At 48.0% G+C, this 20279-nt stretch overlaps 1 protein-coding gene across 8 annotated transcripts in view; it reads left to right on the top strand.

Annotated features, from left to right (window-relative positions):
- The window catches only part of LOC144938492 (phospholipase ABHD3-like), a 53926-nt gene extending 39552 nt beyond the window's left edge, over positions 1–14374 (top strand). For 7 of the 8 annotated variants that reach the window (XM_078866357.1, XM_078866358.1, XM_078866356.1 and 4 more), the window contains one exon: positions 2008–14374. In XM_078866357.1, coding sequence (XP_078722483.1) covers positions 2008–2207 — 200 coding nt within the window. In that variant the 3' untranslated portion in view covers positions 2208–14374. The remainder of the gene's footprint in view (positions 1–2007) is intronic. The other variant, XR_013637851.1, reaches the window with a different exon arrangement.
- The last annotated feature ends 5905 nt before the right edge of the window (positions 14375–20279 follow it).

Raw genomic sequence — 20279 nt, 5'->3', positions numbered from 1 at the left:
TCAAGCCAGAGGACGAGAGGACTCTAGCCGCCACGTATATAAAGGATTTATAGTGAAAAACTTTGTTTTTACGGGTTAATTTTTTTAAATTTTATTTGAGATTTTATGGGCAGGTGAGTCTGAATAGACCACGGAATTGGGAGGCACTCGGCGCGTTTATGACATCTTGCGGTTGATGCGGGTTTATAAAAGATATATTCACACCATTGTTAAATATCACCCAAAATAAAACGTCTTTGTTCTGCATCTCTTTCTGAAAACATCTCCCCCCCCCCTCCACTCTTCCTCCCCACACCCCCCTCCATATAAATTCTCAGTACTTCATCACTTCAAACGCAGAATGAACGATCACAAAAACCAACATTGCCCCTTGCCAACAATCAGCAAAAGAAAAACCTGCTGAAAGAATGCCAACCCGAGGGCTATTTTAGTTTTTTTTTTTACAATCCCAACACACACAGAGTGCAGCCATTGCAGTTAATTGAATTATTTATGCTCTTCGCATCAATTCACTTTAAATCATTTGACCGCAGCTAAAAGGGGCTCCCGTGGGACCTGCCGCTGCTGGCTTTGCGACGGGGTTTGTTGCGTTTTACGGATTTTTCACGCATCCGCCCCCTCCACTTGCCACAAATTGCCTTATGGGTACCGCCAAGGGTCGAATTCTATTCGTCGATCACAAAAATACATGGCAGCAAGTTATCCGTGGCAGCTTAAAGGGTACCGTTGTATCCCGGTAGACTTGCAACGTTGGGGTATTGTTGGTTGACGTTGCCCCAATGTTGATTCCGGTGTTGGTTCATGGGCTGTCTGTCTGCCCGGTGTGAGATCTGGAATCGTGGGGGGCATGGTGCAGCCAGCACGCTGCACACCGAGTCCGGCGCCAGATGGCGTCCTCACTCCGGTCGTGAACAGCAAACGTACACAGACAACCCTAGGCAAGGGTGAAAACGGCTCAGGATAAAAAAGACAAAAGGATCCCCCGTGTAGCCTACACACGTTCATTGGAGCAAGTTCTGTAAGCGAGGGGGTCAGTGGGGGGAGGAATCGGAGGGAGGGCTTTAGCGAAAACCACTCCCCACCCTCTCTTCTACTCCAAAAACTAGCATTTAATTGATATGTACGAGAGAATATACATTGACTGTTACTTTGTAATTCATCTCGGGCCCTATTTTAAGAAGTTAGACATTTCAGGACTTGCCCATGCTGCCGCTTGGGAAGATTGGGTGCCACGGTGGCGAGATGTGAACTACCTCGCCTGGTATGCAGGCGGTCGTGGGTTCCTTACTGACACCGACGCCTCGATATTTGAAGTTTGCGTGCTCTCCCCGTGGTTGTGTGGATTTTTCATCGGGTCCTTCGGTTTTTCCCTCCACGTTCAGAAACACGGGACGGTGTTAAATCTGACTCGGAGGCAAGCGGCACAACCACTAAGCCACCCAGCCAACAATAATTTAATTTTAAAACGTACGATTTAAAGCTTTCGTGACTGCAGGGATTCATCTTCTTGGTTCTTTCGGTAAAGTCACGTAGAAGGGAAATAATAAAATAATGATACAACATAATCAAATAATTCTCACGACGTTTCGGCCACAACGCAAGCAGCCGTCCTCAGGTGAAGAACAGGTCTGTCGGAAAGACAGCGTCTGAATTATTTCCCTTCTACGTGACTTTACCGAAAGAACCAAGAAGATTTAAAACATACGTTTATACTATTTGGCTGCTATAAATTTCCACGCGATGAGCCACTTCGTTGAGTTATCATTCGTGGCCAGGTTACTTCTGAAAAAGAGCTATACAGTAAAAAAAATAAAAAGAGTTTATAGTTTAGTTTGAGTTCTCTGCACGCTTGGCAGGGGAAACTCTCCCCCCCTCCCCTCCCCCATCCGTTGAACGTGCCAATCGTACCAACGCGAACACCGTCGTGTGTCCGTCGTGTGTCCGTCGTGTGTCCGTCGTGTGTCCGTCATGTGTCCGTCGTGTGTCCGTCGTGTGTCTGGCACGCAGCGTTCCCGCTGGAGAGCGTGCGCGCCAACCCGTACGTGGCCCTGCTGGTGACGGCGAGGGGCGGCCACCTGGCGTTCCTCGAGGGGCTGGTGCCGCGCGCCACCAGCTACATGGACCGGCTGTACCAGCAGTTCGCGCGCGCCGTGCTCGGTGTGGCGCGCGGCTCCCTGGAGAAGCAGCTGCACCTGCCGCTGCTGTAGCGGCGGAAGGTGCGGGCGGCGGCGACGGCGGCGGCGGTAGTCGCGTCATCGAGCCTAGCATCGACGCAACGGTATAATCGGCATAGCTATGCACGTCGGCAACAAAATACAATCAACGCGGCGCGTGGGGGGGCGTGGCGGTAACGCTCGTGCCGTCGCGGCGAGGCGGGCACCGGGTTCGATTTTCGACTCGGTCGCCTTTCCGTGTGGAGTGTCTACGTACTAGGAGTTTCTACATATGTGGAGTTTCTACGTATGTGGAGTTTCTATGTATGTGGAGTTTCTACGTATGTGGAGTTTCTACGTATGTGGAGTTTCTACGTATGTGGAGTTTCTACATATGTGGAGTTTCTACGTATGTGGAGTTTCTACATATGTGGAGTTTCTACATATGTGGAGTTTCTACATATGAGGAGTTTCTACGTATGTGGAGTTTCTACGTATGTGGAGTTTCTACGTATGTGGAGTTTCTACGTATGTGGAGTTTCTACATATGTGGAGTTTCTACATATGAGGAGTTTCTACGTATGTGGAGTTTCTACGTATGTGGAGTTTCTACGTATGTGGAGTTTCTACGTATGTGGAGTTTCTACGTATGTGGAGTTTCTACGTATGTTCTCCCCCCTGTTCTGCATGGGTTTTCCTTCGGGTTTTCCGGTTTCCTCCTCCCTTAGCTCAACACACACACACACAGAACGTAACTGGTACTGGTTAAACATTCCCCAATGCTGAAATCGTTAAGCGCAAACTACTTCATTGGGATTACACGTGGCAACATTGCCCCGTGCTGCGGAAAACTTGGCAGGACCCTCCTACAAAAGGGTCTTGAGACTCGGTAATAACAATAACATGGTGAATCGACACAATATCGCCAACGTAGCCATGCCTGCCACTGACACAATGCTAGCAACATAACACAACGATGTCTATCGTTGACACAAGGCTGTCACGCTAGCCACGCTTGTCACCGACACTAAGCTTTCAACTTAACTGAGTTATACGCTTAGGTTTTTCGGTAAAGTCACGTAGGTCAAAAATTTATAATAAACAATATAATTGAAAAAATAATAGAAATAAAATAATAAATCACGACGTTTCGGAGGCAACACAAGTCTCCGTCATCAGGTGGGACTGTCACAGCTAAATTTACTGTCTCAAGTCATTATTTATTTTTTACCTACGTGACTTTACCGAAAGACCTAAGAGTATGAATCCTTGCAGTCACGAAAGCTTCAAATCTAGAATTAACTGAGTTAATCACCGACGCCGAGCTATCGGTTAGAGGTGTAACCAACAACCTATCCCCCCCCCCACACCGGGCGATTAAGGGCTGCAATAAACAAAACAAAAAATCACATTAATAAACAAATTGTACTTTAACATTGCAGTGAATGTAGCAGCCGCTTGTGGCTGCAGGGTTCCATGAACCCATTACATAAGACGTATGAATATATAAGCACTGATACTTAAGCGCGCCATTTGCATGTGTCGTCAGCTTAGGAATCGATATGAATCGATGCACCGTTACACATATCAAATCTACTTATCCTATCGTCAACCGCACGCTCTCAACAGAACCATTCCGAAACCGTCATCTTGGTTGTACCAATGTAATGTTTACAATCATCATCATCATAATATACTACGTGAAAGTTCCCATGGACGTAATTCCATCATGCCACCCGTTGCTATTAACTTTATAATCATCACTTGGCTGCCCGATCATCGTTACCATCAGCGTCGGTGCAATATTGGCTAACCTTCAGCACGCAAGCGTGTCAATAAAATGCTGGGTATATGCACTGGCACCATGGCGCACCCCTGTGATGTAGCACTCTGGAGGCGAGGCATGGTGGGTCACACACAGGGACATGGAACTCCACAACCCACTGGGCTGCAAGGTGGTCAGTAGGTGGCAGGACAGAGAGAGCGGGTTCGTGAACTGGTCCGTCCGAGCGTTATCCCCCCCTCGTGTGGAGCGGGCTTTCTCCCGTTGGCCAGAACTACGTCGATGTGTTGTGGCCAGAGGTCGCAAACGGGTTTTGATTCCTTACCCGTACCCGGCCGCACCAGGGTCGCAAACGGGTAGCCGTACCCGTACCCTGCCCGATACCCGGCTACCCGTAACCGGCCGGGTATCGGGCAGGGTACGGGTACCCGATTGCGACCTCTGGGATGAAGCCATGTTGCAGGCGCGGGTGGGTTGATTCTAGGAACTTGAATTGTGAGAAGAGACAAGATGTTGGGAAATGAGTGACAAACGGTTACTCACTAGTGACTCGCGGCCTACCCGTACCCGTACCCGGCCGCACCAGGGTCGCAAACGGGTACCCGTACCCGTACCTGGCCGGGTACGGGTAGCCGGGTATCGGGTAGGGTACGGGTATCGGGTACCCGGTTGCGACCTCTGGTTCTGGCCAACGGAATGAAGGGCCTTGAGACTCATTGAGATTTGCCTCGGCAAACAAATTGCATTGAGGAATTGTCAGTCAAAAATGCACAAAATTGCATGACGGAAAAATAACAACAACCCACAAACAACAGTTACCGTCACGCTGCCATTACTCTCAGCGGCATGAAAAACAAACATTACCACTGGCACGGTTGACTACGTACGGTGCGAGAGAAGTTCAACATACACACGTACAACATAAGCGTGACATGAATACAAATACATTGAACAGCAATATCAACGCCATATGTATGTTGTCAATGTACACGCGCTCGCTAGCGTTGCGATCGCTGCCGTCTACATCACCGCTATGTTTATCCCCCTTGCGTCAGTGTTGGCTGTTTACTCCGTCAAGAGTTCAAATGTTGTCTCGACACGAGTGGAGATTGAAGCAATTTCAAGTGGTCCATTTGCGCTCTCTGTGGGATGGGCCCCATTAACGATGAACAAATAATATCTACGGCGGCATCAATCGCCGGTAATGCACTGAGTTTCTGACATAGCCACATTGATCTGCGTGACACGAAGAGTGAACCGGAGCTGAACCCGTGAGAGTATGCAAGCCCAGTTGAGTGGGAGTCTGACAGCTAATAGGAGCCATGTGTGTCTTTAGATTTATAATTAAATAATTAGAGCGCATTTCGCTACTGCTTAAGTGCAAGGGGCTCCATCGTGAAGTTGGGGTGTTTGGAGTGCATTCTTGACATCGGTGTGGCACCACCGCATATGTCTGGCGGGAATTCTTACGTAAGATTTCACAGTCACATGAACGCAGTGATTAATTACACTGGTCAACAAAAAAAAATGTTTCTGGCCTGGACTTTTGCAGCTGTGTTAGACTAATTTCAGGGTGCTGATCCCAAATCTGATCTCAGATTTGCTCTATCACATCTCATTTTTATGCTATCGGCATACCCCATTTTCATTGATTTTACCAGAAATTAACTCTGTCACTTATGATTGCAAGTTGTTGCGAGTCAGTGACTGCTTTAGTGTTAAAATATGGTGCTGTATTTTTAGGATAGTGTGTTTTTAATATAATTTAATGTAGATATGCACATTTATTTAATATTTTTCTTCTGCAGTTTTTTATTGAAAATGCAATATTCGATATCTCAAAAACCTGATGTGATAGACAAAAACTGATGCCAGATTTGGAATCGGCACCCCAAAATTACATTTAAACCGTTGGAATACCTTATGCCAGAAAAAGTGTGTTGACCAGTGTCATCAACCTGCGGTGGTGTGTGGCAGTGGTCCCCAAAGCCATGGCCATCGGTCCCTGCGCCCCCCAGCCTCCGTCACTACCCCGCCACCCCCCGACGACCCCCCTCCCCATACCCCAAGTTTCAAGATGATTTTGTTGAACCAGGTGAGAACTCAAGGGACCAGGGTAGAGTCTCATTTGCCAGGGTGACCTGGATCGTGACCAAAATGGCAAAAGCAAAGGGCAGCAATTAAGTGAAGCAACCAAAAAAAAAACACCTCTCAAACGAGGAATGGATCGGAAATATATGCAAACGTAAATCAAATGTTAATCGAAGCTAAACATTTAATTCCCTGCAGTGCAAATCGGCACTGCCAAGGCCCCAATACGCGGAGAGATTACATGTCCACGCCTCTAGTGAACGCGGTGTTGGTAAGGCATGTGTTTCATGCCGTGTATCAGTGTGTTCGTAAGGTATTTGTTTCGTGCCGTGTACCGGTGTGCTTTGTGTTCGTAAGGTATTTGTTTCACCCTGCGTGTCGGCGTGTTCGGTCGCCGTAACGTCGCGCTGACGTTCCCTGGTGCACATTCCAATATTTCTCCTGCACGATATCCATGCTGCTGCCTACCTGGGGAGAGCAGGTGGGGTGGTGGTTTTCGTGGTGGTGATGTGGTGGTGGCGGGGTAAAATCCATCGGTTGACGACCGCTGCACTAACGAACGCTCGGAAATGCTTGTAACTGTCTCAACTAAAATCTGACCAAAATCAGCCCCGCACAGCCGGTGCGTTGGTGTTGATGGTTTGAGAAGCTCGACTTCGATTGGGACCTGATGGACCGTGGGCCGGTGTGGTCAGTGTGAACGTGCCCTCGCGGTTTTCCCTATGCAAACCGGATCGGAGTTGGATTAATGTGGCCAGTGCCGAGGGCCAGGTGCAGAAATCGGTACCCGACGCGGAAAAACTTTAGTTCGTACCGATTTATTTATACGGCTACTACTACGAGCGAACTGTACGACAACCCCGCTCATTGCAAACGGATATCGCGTCGTTCACGGTCTGTTGGCCGCATAAACACATCGCAAGCATGAGAGTGGGGGCCACCTCGTGTGGTGCCGTTCGGTGAGGCATCTGCTCCGGCCTCATGGTCTACTGTCGCGTGTCGCATGTTCGTAGTTGCGCCTCTGTGGTTCGAGGACTCGGAAAACAGCGACCAATTGAAATGTTATTTGTGCTCACGCACTGTTTGTTACATATATATGCGTGTAACAAAAAATCTGGTAATACCGTATTTTCTGGATTATAAGACGCAAACTTTTTTTTTTACCTGGATTTTAAAGCAACAGTTTGGGGGTTGTGTCTTGTAAATCTGGTAGCTGTGCGTGTGCTTCTGCGTAACCGGATTTGTGTAACTCTCTTTAGACCGGGCACAAGTTTGAGGTGCGTCTGATGTTCCGGAGCATTTTATAATCTGGAGAATACGGTAATATTATAATTGTCCACAGAACGGCGCGGCACTTAAAAGATAATAATGCAACTCAAGAGATTCAGGAAATAACACATGCAACACAACTGCCAGTAGAAATAAGATGTTTTTGTAATATCCTATATATTTACAAAATGAACATACAATGAATTTCATATGGAGACTTTCACGACCAATACAGTAAAACCTTGGATTGCGAGCATAACTCGTTCCGGAAACGTGTTTATAATCCAAAGCACCCGTATATCAAAGCACTCGTATATCAGTTATGATCACATGACGCTCGGCAAACAAAGCGTATACACGTGCTACTCGTATTGCAAGACCTAGCTCGTTTATCGAATTAATATTTACTTAAAATTTTTGCTCGTCTTGCAAAACACTCGCATACCAAGTTACTCGCAATGCAAGGTTTTACTGTATTATGATTCATAACTGGTGTCTTTTGGGTTAGATCTCCTATGTGTCATGTCAATTCCAGCTGCATCCCTCCCAAAACCGAACAGAGTCACACAAACCAAGTTGTCACTTGGACAGATGTGCCAATGAATGAGGGTCGCTGGATCACGTGTCCTGGCTCTCTCCGGAAGGCGGTACAGCAGGCGGACTAATCGCCGCGCGGTTCCATCTGTACGGGGCGAGTGTTGGCCCCCATCTTTAAAATAAGGAAACCCAATGTTTGAGCAGGACCCTCCTGAAAAAAATGTCATGTGGCTCGGTGCGGATAAATAAGTTCAAACATTAACCAAAGTTGATTTTGTAAGCGGTTAACATCGCAGAGCAAGAAAATGTTGGCGATATGTGAAATCGACTGGCACGTTTGCCCACGTGACAACTTCATTTGTTTGGCTCTGATGGATGCATAGCTCTATTTGACATCGTACCTGCACGGTCCGACCCAAAACAAACCAATTACGAACGTGCAATTGTCATGGGGGGACTTCAAACTAGCATCGGTTTCAAACTCGTTTATACTCTATTCGTACAGCTTACGCCCACGAGGTTATAATGGGCAAGGACTTTTTTTCTTTTGCACGGGATGTTGTGAGCCCACAGCTGTTAACGCGAAGCGTGGTTAAGTGTTAACGTCAGTGTATCGTTCTGAGACAATCTTGAAACACACACTGGAATAACTATGAATTAATCATAATTTAAAAATGATGTTTAGTTTTGTATAGTGCCGTCGTTAACGCAAATTGCATCTCACGATCTCCGAGGAACCAGAAGCAAAGCTTAAAGGCGGCAGCCAGATGGTGAGCCGGCACTACCAACAATTACCCAAGCTCGGCCATCCTCTATATATCAAAATGCTTTCATGGTGAAAGCCCGTGAATGCGAGGGGACAACGCTCTATCCCATACAGAAGCGACAGATGATATTCCGTCCCCATTTTGCTGTACCGCCTTCTCCTGGCAAGCCAGGATTAATGTGGTCCCGAGGCCTGTGGGAAGGGAGCATCGCAACGTGTGTGCGATCCACACCAACCCTTCACGTCTCCGGGTGACATGCGTGCGTAGCCGCCACCGCCTGGCTTAACACAGAAGGCCATTGAGTAACTGAGATGCTAACTTAACACCGACCAGTATGTGTGTATTATTTATTTGTTACGCACTTGCGCGTCTGCTGCTCGCGAATACTGACAGTAAGAGTATATTTTATTTAGTCGCGGTCATTTGGCTCGTAATGTTTTCACTTATTGTTCTTATTCTTTGAATTATTGAAACTGTTAAACGACGCAAAAACTTGTATTTTACCAGGTAAGGCCCACTGAGCTGTATAGCTCAGAACGGATCTGGCTATCACAAATGCTAGCCCGGCGAAGTGGCTTATCACGTGGACATTTCTAGCAGCCAAATGCTTGAAACGCACGTTTCTAAATTGTTAATTGTTGGCCGGGTAGCTCAGTGGTCGCCTCGCTTACCCCCGAGTCAGATTTAACACCGCGCCCAGCTTTCATCTCCCCGTGCCGGTCGGATAACGTCCGCGCGAGAATGACAGCTCCATTCAGACGCGTCACCTGCAAGATAAGAAAATAAAATACCGGAGCGTATTCCTGTGTAGCTGCAACTCCCCCCCCCCCCCGGAGGTGAGACTCCCTATGGGCTCTGAGCTCGTTAACTAGACGGCATGGATGTACAGCAAGGTGTCGCTGAGCCATATCCCCGCGGCAAAGCACCCCACTGCTGGCTTACTCGGCGTTCAATGCAAACACAGGCAGGTGCATGCGGGAGCATCGCTTTTCATTGGGAGGTCCAAGCACGCGGGGGACACACGCGCTGGTAAATGCCAAAGAGTTACCGCATTGAGATCTATGTTACGTGTCTGCCAAGATATTTTGTGCTTCAAGAGCGATATATTCAGCGGAGAGCCCCCCTTCCCCCCCACATGCCCCCAGCGGGCCAATTTGTCCGCAGCGATGTTGTTTATTATGCCCCTCGCTGTACTAAGTGAATTTTACTTCAAGTTTGAAGAATTCTGTTTTGTAAAATGTACGAGTAATAATAAAAAAGGCAATTCATAACGTGCAAATATTTCACGAATTGGGCGCAATATTCTATTGAGAGCTCGGAGGCGCGTAGCCAGAGCTCAATATCCCTCGTACGCAACTTGTAACCAGGTGAGAGTCTGAACCAGGTGAGAGACTGAACCAGGTGAGAGGCTGAACCAGGTGAGAGACTGAACCAGGTGAGAGCCTGAACCAGGTGAGAGTCTGAACCAGGTGAGAGACTGAACCAGGTGAGAGCCTGAACCAGGTGAGAGTCTGAACCAGGTGAGAGACTGAACCAGGTGAGAGTCTGAACCAGGTGAGAGCCTGAACCAGGTGAGAGCCTGAACCAGGTGAGAGCCTGAAGCAGGTGAGGGTCTGAACCAGGTGAGAGGCTGAACCAGGTGAGAGCCTGAACCAGGTGAGAGTCTGAACCAGGTGAGAGCCTGAACCTGGTGAGAGTCTGGACCAGGTGAGAGTCTGAACCAGGTGAGAGCCTGAACCAGGTGAGAGCCTGAACCTGGTGAGAGCCTGAACCAGGTGAGAGTCTGAACCAGGTGAGAGCCTGAACCTGGTGAGAGTCTGGACCAGGTGAGAGGCTGAACCAGGTGAGAGACTGAACCAGGTGAGAGACTGAACCAGGTGAGAGCCTGAACCAGGTGAGTGCCTGAACCAGGTGAGAGCCTGAACCTGGTGAGAGCCTGAACCAGGTGAGAGCCTGAACCTGGTGAGAGCCTGGACCAGGTGGGAGTCTGAACCAGGTGAGAGACTGAACCAGGTGAGAGACTGAACCAGGTGATAGCCTGAACCAGGTGAGAGCCTGAACCAGGTGAGAGCCTGAACCAGGTGAGAGGCTGAACCAGGTGAGAGCCTGAACTAGGTGAGAGTCTGAACCAGGTGAGGGCCTGAACCAGGTGAGAGCCTAGACCAGGTGAGAGCCTTGAGCTGCTGCTTAGAGGTGGATGGTGGAGCTTGGATGCCGCTGTGAATGTGCAGTGGGAGAGAGACAGAGAGAGAGAGTTCCAGATGAACGGTGCAGCTACGGAGAAACGTCGCTCAGCAAAAAACATTCCTGGTTCTGGGTACAATGAGTCGGTTGTTTGATGAACTCCATAGGAGGTGCTGGTTTGCTGTAGTCGGTGGAGTCCGAAGGGCAGAGGGAGACTTTGAAAATATGTTTATGCCTTGATGCGATGTTACCATATCAGAGAATATCTTTTTTTTGTTGCCAGCTCTTGCGTGCAGGAACAACAACATGCACAATATCATTGCAAACTTTAATATTTGTGAGTCTTATCTGAATTGGCAGTTGTACAAAAGGGGGCTCATTTCTCTCAAAGGTGTAAAAAACAAAAACGAATCATCCCAAGATCCCTCTCCTGTCCCACGAATCAACCGCGTACCATTTATCCCGAAACAATTTGCAACCACTGGCTCGGATGCATGCTATCACTTCGGTACCTAGCTCGTATTTACATTTTAAGAGGTAGTAGGTACGTTGTTACAACGTCAAAAAAGCTGCTAGTTGAATAGCGTTATCTACTCTTGTTAGTTTATTGCTAGTTGGTTAATAAACTCTATGAATGAAGCATGTTTTAATCGAAATGCTATATGACTACGCACTTTACGGTACAACCAGCAGTAATGGGTCATGTTTCTTTTTTACTTTACTACATTGCTAGAGAAAATAATCCAGACGATATATTATTAATACAAATCCTTATAATCTTTAAAACATATATATATACGCCGCGTGAGTTGAGGAGTGCTTGTTTGTGGATGATTTGAACTTGATAAAAAAAAACAAATATGTTAACCGTGTGAAAAACAAGGGTTATTTGTATTTCAGTGTAGTTTGCGTGACACCGGCTGCATGTTACTTGGTGTCCCCTGCCACTTGGCTGGGTCTGCGTGTTTTCACGACAGATGCCTGAACAGCTTGCGAGCCCCCCCCCCACCCCCCGCGCCCCCCCCCCCCAACCCAAAATCAAAGCACCCCCCACAATGCACCGCCAATAAATCATATTCATGTCAAGCGTGGCAATCACGTGGCAGATTACGCACGTGCCCTTTTGGGAAATGGAAAACGACGGGTGGCGCTTTAAAGTTCGAATCGAAGAAGAGAGAGGGGGGGAGCCCCCCCGAGCAATTTTCGTACCGCCCGTGACTTCTGTTGGGATGCGCTTGATTTCAAACGTGTGTTACCGATACAGTATGTTGACATGCTTGCCTGCAGAGATAACAACAACAACAAACAATTGTAGTTTCATCACTGCTCAGGTGTGACTTGGCAGATGTATCTCGTGTGCTGAGTAACTTAAATGTTTTCTACCAATACTCGGTATAAGTGTCCCATTTTCAAGTTGCTGTGACGTTGTCTCATCGTGTTGGGGGGGAAAAAAATCCGCTATTGAAATTGCGTCTCATTTTTGCACTGGGATAGGAAGAGTCGGGACCAGAGCGAGGGTGCAGATCATAAACTAAACTTTAAACATGTGTTTTTGTTTTACCAGATAAGGCCCACTGAGCTACATCGTTCTTTTTCAGAAGCGACCTGGCCACAAATGATAGCTCAACAAAGTGGCTTGCCACGTGGACATTTCTAGCAGCCAAATACTCTAAAGGCGTGTTTCCAAATGTGGAGGGAAAAGCCGGAGGACCCGGAGGAAAAATCCACGCGACGACGGGGGAGATAGAACGCGCAGACTCAAAATATACAAAGGTCAGGGTTTCGGGCTCGAACCCACGTACTCCTGTATACCAGGCGAGGTAGTTAACATCTCGCCACCGAACCAATGGGAGCAGCAGCCTCCTGTGACATCATTCCTCACACTTAGTTTGGAGCTTTCGTGACTGCAGGAATTACTCTTTGGTTCTTTCGGTAAAGTCACGTATAAAGATAAAATAATAAATTAAATACTAGCATACGACGTTTCGATTGCAACACAAGCAATCGTCATCAGGTATAAATGAAATAGAAATACAAATCTAGTATACTTAGAAATGTAATGTAATACAACAGAGAGTCGGATAACATAACAGTCAACACCCTACCTGGTTGATTACGTTCTTCCTGAGAATGCTAAATTTGAGAGAGAGATAAAACAAATCTCTGTGATATCTGTCTCTACTTATATGTCTGTCTATATGTCTCTGGTTCTGTGTTTGTCTCTCTCTCAAATTTAGCATTCTCAGGAAGAACGTAATCAACCACGTAGGGTGTTGACTGTTATGTTATCCGACTCTCTCTGTTGTATTACATTACATTTCTAAGTATACTAGATTTGTGTTTCTATTTCATTTATACCTGATGATGCGTGCTTGTGTTGCAATCGAAACGTCGTATGCTAGTATTTCATTTATGATTTTATCTGTTTACGTCACTTTACCAAAATAACCAAAGAGTCATTCCAGCGTGTTTGCCGCTTGTTGCCGAGGTTTGCGGTTCACAGTAGGAAAGGCCGTCCCGGTCAATACTGCCAACGTATTGGCCCATAAAATATGCACCGTCTGCTTCGCGGTGGACGTTAAAGATCCCGTGACGTCATTAAAAATGAGCAGGCCATTGTGTTGCTGGCGTCATGGTCCACATTTGGCAAAATCTGAAAGATTTCCGGCAAACTTCTCAATTGGGATTACACATAGCAATCGTTGCCCTCCCCACCCCCTGCTTGCAGACGAATGCCTGGCTGCAGGCCAGTTTGGCATTGGAGTGATTGAGCTGTGGTGTAAGACATTTGAGATGGTGAGACATTTAATAAGCACCGAATTAATGTTTATATCGAAGAGGCAGCTGGCAGGGAAACCCCCCACTGGAACTTTTCAAAGTCGGCTGTGCGACAAAACGGTTGCTTGTTTTTCATCTCTGTTGTCGTGAGACGAGGGGATTTCGACTCTGAGCTCCCGCAGTGAGCAGTGCACCACGGGGTGTGGAAGGCGACGTTACAGAGCTACTTCAGACATCACTTTGACAGTCTGCTTTAGTCACCCTCGGGGTATTACCCGTGTTATACTCTGCTAAGCGAGTGTCACATCTGAAACCAATTAAAACACATTGGCAGAGTTGGGATATGCTGAATTAAGTGAAACAATACGATCCAGTTTTGTTGTGGGGAAGCCATGGGTGATCAGGCTGAGTCCATCGACTCGCTACCCCTTGAGAACCCATTTGAATGCCAGGCAGTGACTGAAACCCAGATTCAAACCCGAGATAGCTGCGATACCGGCTCGAAGTGTCTCTGTCTGGAGAGCCACGCGCTCACTCCCTCGCTCCCTCGCTCACAAGTTAAGCTTTTATTTACTCTAGCCTAAACGTCTCAATGCGAACTGGACGTGAACGAGTCCTAAGAGATGAGGCCTTGACGAAAGCAATCTGACATTTCCTCTCCCAGCACAAGAGGCGTTATTTCTCCACCGAAACATCACAAATGCGTTTTCGTCTCCCGCGTTTGCTCATCACCCATCATTGTTCACCGTGCGTTTGTGATCTAACCCCCTTCCTTTATGATCACCTACAATAAAATATATATCTCTCTTAAACCTATCCGGCGCCGTTTCTGCTTCATGCCACGCGGTGAACACGCGCCACGAAATCGCAGCAAATTGCCGCGGCAATTTTTCGATTTAAAGCTTTCGTGACTGCAGGGATTCATCTTCTTGGTTCTTTCGGTAAAGTCACGTAGAAGGGAAATAATAAAATGATAAAAATAAAACATAATAAAATAATTCTCACGACGTTTCGGCCACAACGCAAGCAGCCGTCCTCTGGCGTTGTGGCCGAAAACGTCGTGAGAATTATTTTATTATGTTTTATTTTTATTATTTTATTACTTCCCTTCTACGTGACTTGACCGAAAGAACCAAGAAGATTACTTATTGTTGTTGCTGTTAACCGGTGCGCGCCCGCTTGTTTTCCGAGTTGGCCCTATCCGTGCCCGCACTTTGATTGAATGCCTTAATTTAGGGTTGATTTGGTTCAACAAAACGCGGCTCATTAACGAGAAGACAGCATTGTGCAGGGAGTTACCTCGGGAGGAGACCTCGGGGAGCAGACCTCGTGAACGATGTTTACCATTCGCTTGACGGAATTACGTTCTCCTGAGTGGCCACGAAGACATGGGGGCTGACCGGGGGAAGTTTATGTTTGTGAGCACCTATTAAGGCTGGCGCGGCGCGCGGGATGCCGTACAAGGCCGCCTTTATCCTGCACACAGTACCGATGTCGGCACACCGCATCAGCTGTTTTTATAGAGCGTCGTTTATGCTAACTGCATCCGACAACGATGTCCACTAATTATAGAAAAGGGCCAAATCATATTTATAGCAGCTGATTTGAACAGAACTGGTTCGGAAATCACTCGCAACTCAGAATCACAATATTTATCCTGGACAAATCCGATGATCCATGAAGCTCCTTTTTCACAGATGCACCACAACAAGAGGCACGCGAACAACAATAAAAATAAGAGTGAGCACAACATTAGTGAAGTCCCAACAATCGCTGCTTCTCACACAAACCGGGAAACCTTCATAGGAGGGGCGGCGGAGATAACGCCCGGCCGCCTTTGTCTCCCCGGTGGCGATATTTACCCACCGCACCAGGTACTCATTTGAGGCTGAGTCGACCTAGGGGAAGCCCAGACCCTGTTCAAATAATCGTCACTGGTTTTTGCCGTGAGCGGGAATCGAACCCGAGTCGCCAAGTTCGTAGCGCAGCGCGCTAACCGTCACCACCGCCGCCGCCACCGCCGCCACCGCCGCCACCGCCGCCACCGCCGCCACCGCCGCCACACACACCACACACACCACCACACACACCACCACACACACCACCACACACACCACCACACACACCACCACACACACCACCACACACACCACCACACACACCACCACACACACCACCACACACACCACCACACACACCACCACACACACCACCACACACACCACCACACACACCACCACACACACCACCACACACACCACCACACACACCACCACACACACCACCACACACACCACCACACACACCACCACACACACCACCACACACACCACCACACACACCACCACACACACCACCACACACACCACCACACACACCACCACACACACCACCACACACACCACCACACCACCACCGCAGTGCCACAGTCGCAGTCAGCCGTGCAAGCGCACATGTTGTTCACGTTAGCCTGGGATGATGTATCTTAAAGTCTGCACATGCCAGGCTAATAGCTGCAAACAGCTCTGCACCGAGCGACCTAAACAAACCCAAGGCACCCCTCGCATGTGCTGGATGTACAGCCATGTAAGGCTGCTCCGTGTACACAACAACAGCGGGAGCAGCAGCGGCGGCGGTAACAGCAAAAACATAAGTCAGCAACAATCCTGTTATACAAATCTACGTGGAACGATGTTTAAAAAATATCAAAAAAAATCACATTGGCGAAGAGGTGGGGCGGGGGGGGGGTAGGAAATGCTTAACGTCTGCAAACAATTACGGCCTGTGGAACAAGCCCCTGTTGCCTGGACAAAAGCCATTCTGCGAATCTTTCTGGAAATTCTTGACAGAGCTCCGGGTTTTTCTCTCTTCTCCCCGTGCTGCCTGGGGACGGGGGCGGGGGGCACGGTGACGCGGTAAGAGCCCCCCACGGTGGAGCGCGCTAATGTGCTGGAGAAATCCGATGAGCTGCAAAGCTCCCTTTTTTCACAGATGTCCAGTAGGGAAAGGTTAGAACGTCGCAATGACAAACAATGCAGAAAAAAAACGATAGGAGTGCACAGTATATGAAAATTAAATCGAAATCAGAATCAGAAAGGGTTTTATTCGCCATGAAAGTTCGCACAGACAAGGAATTTACTCTGGCAGGAAGGTGCATAATTCAACATATAGGAATCATAAATCTTAAATAAGTGGTGTACAAGTCTCACTATACTAAAGGTACAAAGTCTAACTAATACTAAGGAGCTAAAGTATGTAATAATTGAATTTTAAAATATTAAAATATACAATAGCTATAATGTGCAATATAAAATTACAAAAATGCAAATAGGGTAACATAGTGCAAATATGGCAGGGTGTCATTGTGCAGATATTGTGTTAAAGTCAGTTTGAGTGTCAAAGTCAGTTTGAGCCCCTGGCCTTGTTGAAGAGGCCAGTAGCGGATGGGAAGAAACTGTGTTTGTGGCGTGAGGTTTTGGTCCTGATGGACCGCAGACTTCTTGCCGGAGGGGAGAAGCTGGAACAGGGAGTGTCCGGGGTGGGAGGAGTCGGCCATAAATGAATCGCTGTCAAAAATATGCAAATAAAAGGAAACTATTTGACAACAAAATCACAACAGGTAAAGCTCACCGAGCTATTAGCTGATTTTGAAGAAGCGACCTGGCCACAAATTATAGCTCAACGAAGTGGCTTGTCAAGTGCGAAATCCATTGCAGGGAAATGATTTTAAATGTGGAGGGAAAAACCGGAGGACCCGGAGAGAAAAAATCCACGCGACCACGGGGAGAGAGAGACACGCAAACTCCAAACATACAGCAGGCGTCAGGGTCGGGATAGAACTCACGATCTCCTGCAAATCAGGCGAAGAAGATAACATCACTCCACTGTGGCACCCCTTAAATAACAAAAACAAGGTCTATAAGTTCAAATTGCATTAGGGAATCATAAAACTTTCCAACCGGCAGTTGCAAAACGTCAAGCTCGTTAAATAGGGTCCTACATTATAATAATACAAAAAAAATGAAATAAAAGCGTTCAGTGTGTTTTCTCTGTTAGCCTAAATATCAATAAAATACTCATTAAATTTCGATTTAAAGCTTTCGTGACTGCAGGGATTCATCTTATTGGTTCTTTCGGTAAAGTCACGTAGAAGGGAAATAATAAAATAATAAAAATTAAACATAATAATATAATAAAATACTCATTTTAAGGGGTCTCGAAGGGAGGGCGTTTGGACCATGGGGTGGCCAAACACAGCGTGGATGTGCGGCCACTGGGCGGAGGGAGAAGTGAGGGGGGGCTGGGAGTGATCCGATTGATCCCGTGATTGATACTGGAGCCGTAGTGGGGAACTCGCGATGTGAGCGCGGCAGTCGAAGACGTTTGTCATTCTGGCCAAACCTTGCTGCTGCCTAATGAGTTCGCTCAACTTCTGCGGACACTGGGAGGGGGGTGGGGGGGGTGGTTTGCGCGACCATACACGGCAGTCGGCGTTATAAAACAAACAATTGGTGCCCGGATTCAATATTGAACCTGAATCGTGAGCATCTGACGAATAACGGGATGGAGGAGATTGATCATTCCACCGCCCCCCCCCCCGCACAGAGGAGCCAGTCAATCGGATAGGATTAGCGCTTGACAATTAACGTGAGAGGCATCGAGGCGTTTCAAATGTTTTTGGAGGGTCGACGATAGATGGAGCAGCATCGCTAAACGAGCGACGACGAGGGAGCGAGTGAACGATGATGGTGAATTATAGCATCGCGGTTTGACCTCTGCACAATTCAACCGAAGCCACCGCCACCGCCTCGACCTTTGCCGCACGCTTTGTCACTCACACAACTCGGAAGTTGCCCGGAGAAAAATCGACGCGACTACGGGGGGAGAGAGAGAGACACGCAAACTCGAAATATACAGCGGGCGTCAGGGTCGGGATGGAAACCCACGACCTTCTGTATACCAGGCGAGGTAGTTAACATCTCCTAACCACGTGATGATGTTGAGAGAGAGAGAGACACGCAAACTCGAAATATACAGCGGGTGTCAGGGTCGAGATGGAAACCCACGACCTTCTGTATACCAGGCGAGGTAGTTAACATCTCCTAACCACGTGATGATGATGAGAGAGAGAGAGACACGCAAACTCGAAATATACAGCGGGTGTCAGGGTCGAGATGGAAACCCACGACCTTCTGTATACCAGGCGAGGTAGTTAACATCTCCTAGCCACGTGATGATGATGAGAGAGAGAGACACGCAAACTCGAAATATACAGCGGGTGTCAGGGTCGGGATGGAAACCCACGACCTTCTGTATACCAGGCGAGGTAGTTAACATCTCCTAGCCACGTGATGATGATGAGAGAGAGAGACACGCAAACTCGAAATATACAGCAGGCGTCAGGGTCGAGATGGAAACCCACGACCTTCTGTATACCAGGCGAGGTAGTTAACATCTCCTAACCACGTGATGATGATGAGAGAGAGAGAGACACGCAAACTCGAAATATACAGCGGGTGTCAGGGTCGGGATGGAAACCCACGACCTTCTGTATACCAGGCGAGGTAGTTAACATCTCCTAGCCACGTGATGATGATGAGAGAGAGAGACACGCAAACTCGAAATATACAGCGGGTGTCAGGGTCGGGATGGAAACCCACGACCTTCTGTATACCAGGCGAGGTAGTTAACATCTCCTAGCCACGTGATGATGATGAGAGAGAGAGACACGCAAACTCGAAATATACAGCAGGCGTCAGGGTCGAGATGGAAACCCACGACCTTCTGTATACCAGGCGAGGTAGTTAACATCTCCTAACCACGTGATGATGATGAGAGAGAGAGAGACACGCAAACTCGAAATATACAGCGGGTGTCAGGGTCGGGATGGAAACCCACGACCTTCTGTATACCAGGCGAGGTAGTTAACATCTCCTAGCCACGTGATGATGATGAGAGAGAGAGACACGCAAACTCGAAATATACAGCAGGCGTCAGGGTCGAGATGGAAACCCACGACCTTCTGTATACCAGGCGAGGTAGTTAACATCTCCTAGCCACGTGATGATGATGAGAGAGAGAGACACGCAAACTCGAAATATACAGCGGGTGTCAGGGTCGGGATGGAAACCCACGACCTTCTGTATACCAGGCGAGGTAGTTAACATCTCCTAGCCACGTGATGATGATGAGAGAGAGAGACACGCAAACTCGAAATATACAGCAGGCGTCAGGGTCGAGATGGAAACCCACGACCTTCTGTATACCAGGCGAGGTAGTTAACATCTCCTAGCCACGTGATGATGATGAGAGAGAGAGACACGCAAACTCGAAATATACAGCGGGTGTCAGGGTCGGGATGGAAACCCACGACCTTCTGTATACCAGGCGAGGTAGTTAACATCTCCTAGCCACGTGATGATGATGAGAGAGAGAGACACGCAAACTCGAAATATACAGCGGGTGTCAGGGTCGAGATGGAAACCCACAACCTTCTGCATACCTGGCGAGGTAGTTAACATCTCCTAGCCACCGTGATGATGATGATGATAGAGAGAGAGACAGACACGCAAACTCCAAATATACAGCAGAAGGCGTCAGCGTCGGGATCGAACCCACGACCTCCTGTATACCAGGCGAGGTAGTTAACATCTCCTAGCCACCGTGATGATGATGAGAGAGAGAGAGACACGAAAACTGGAAATATGCAGCGGGCGT

The sequence above is a fragment of the Lampetra fluviatilis genome, chromosome 22, assembly GCF_964198595.1.
Source record: "Lampetra fluviatilis chromosome 22, kcLamFluv1.1, whole genome shotgun sequence".
Taxonomy (NCBI): domain Eukaryota; kingdom Metazoa; phylum Chordata; class Hyperoartia; order Petromyzontiformes; family Petromyzontidae; genus Lampetra; species Lampetra fluviatilis.
Note: the sequence above shows the minus strand (reverse complement) of the source record. Positions and strands in the feature narration are given on the sequence as shown.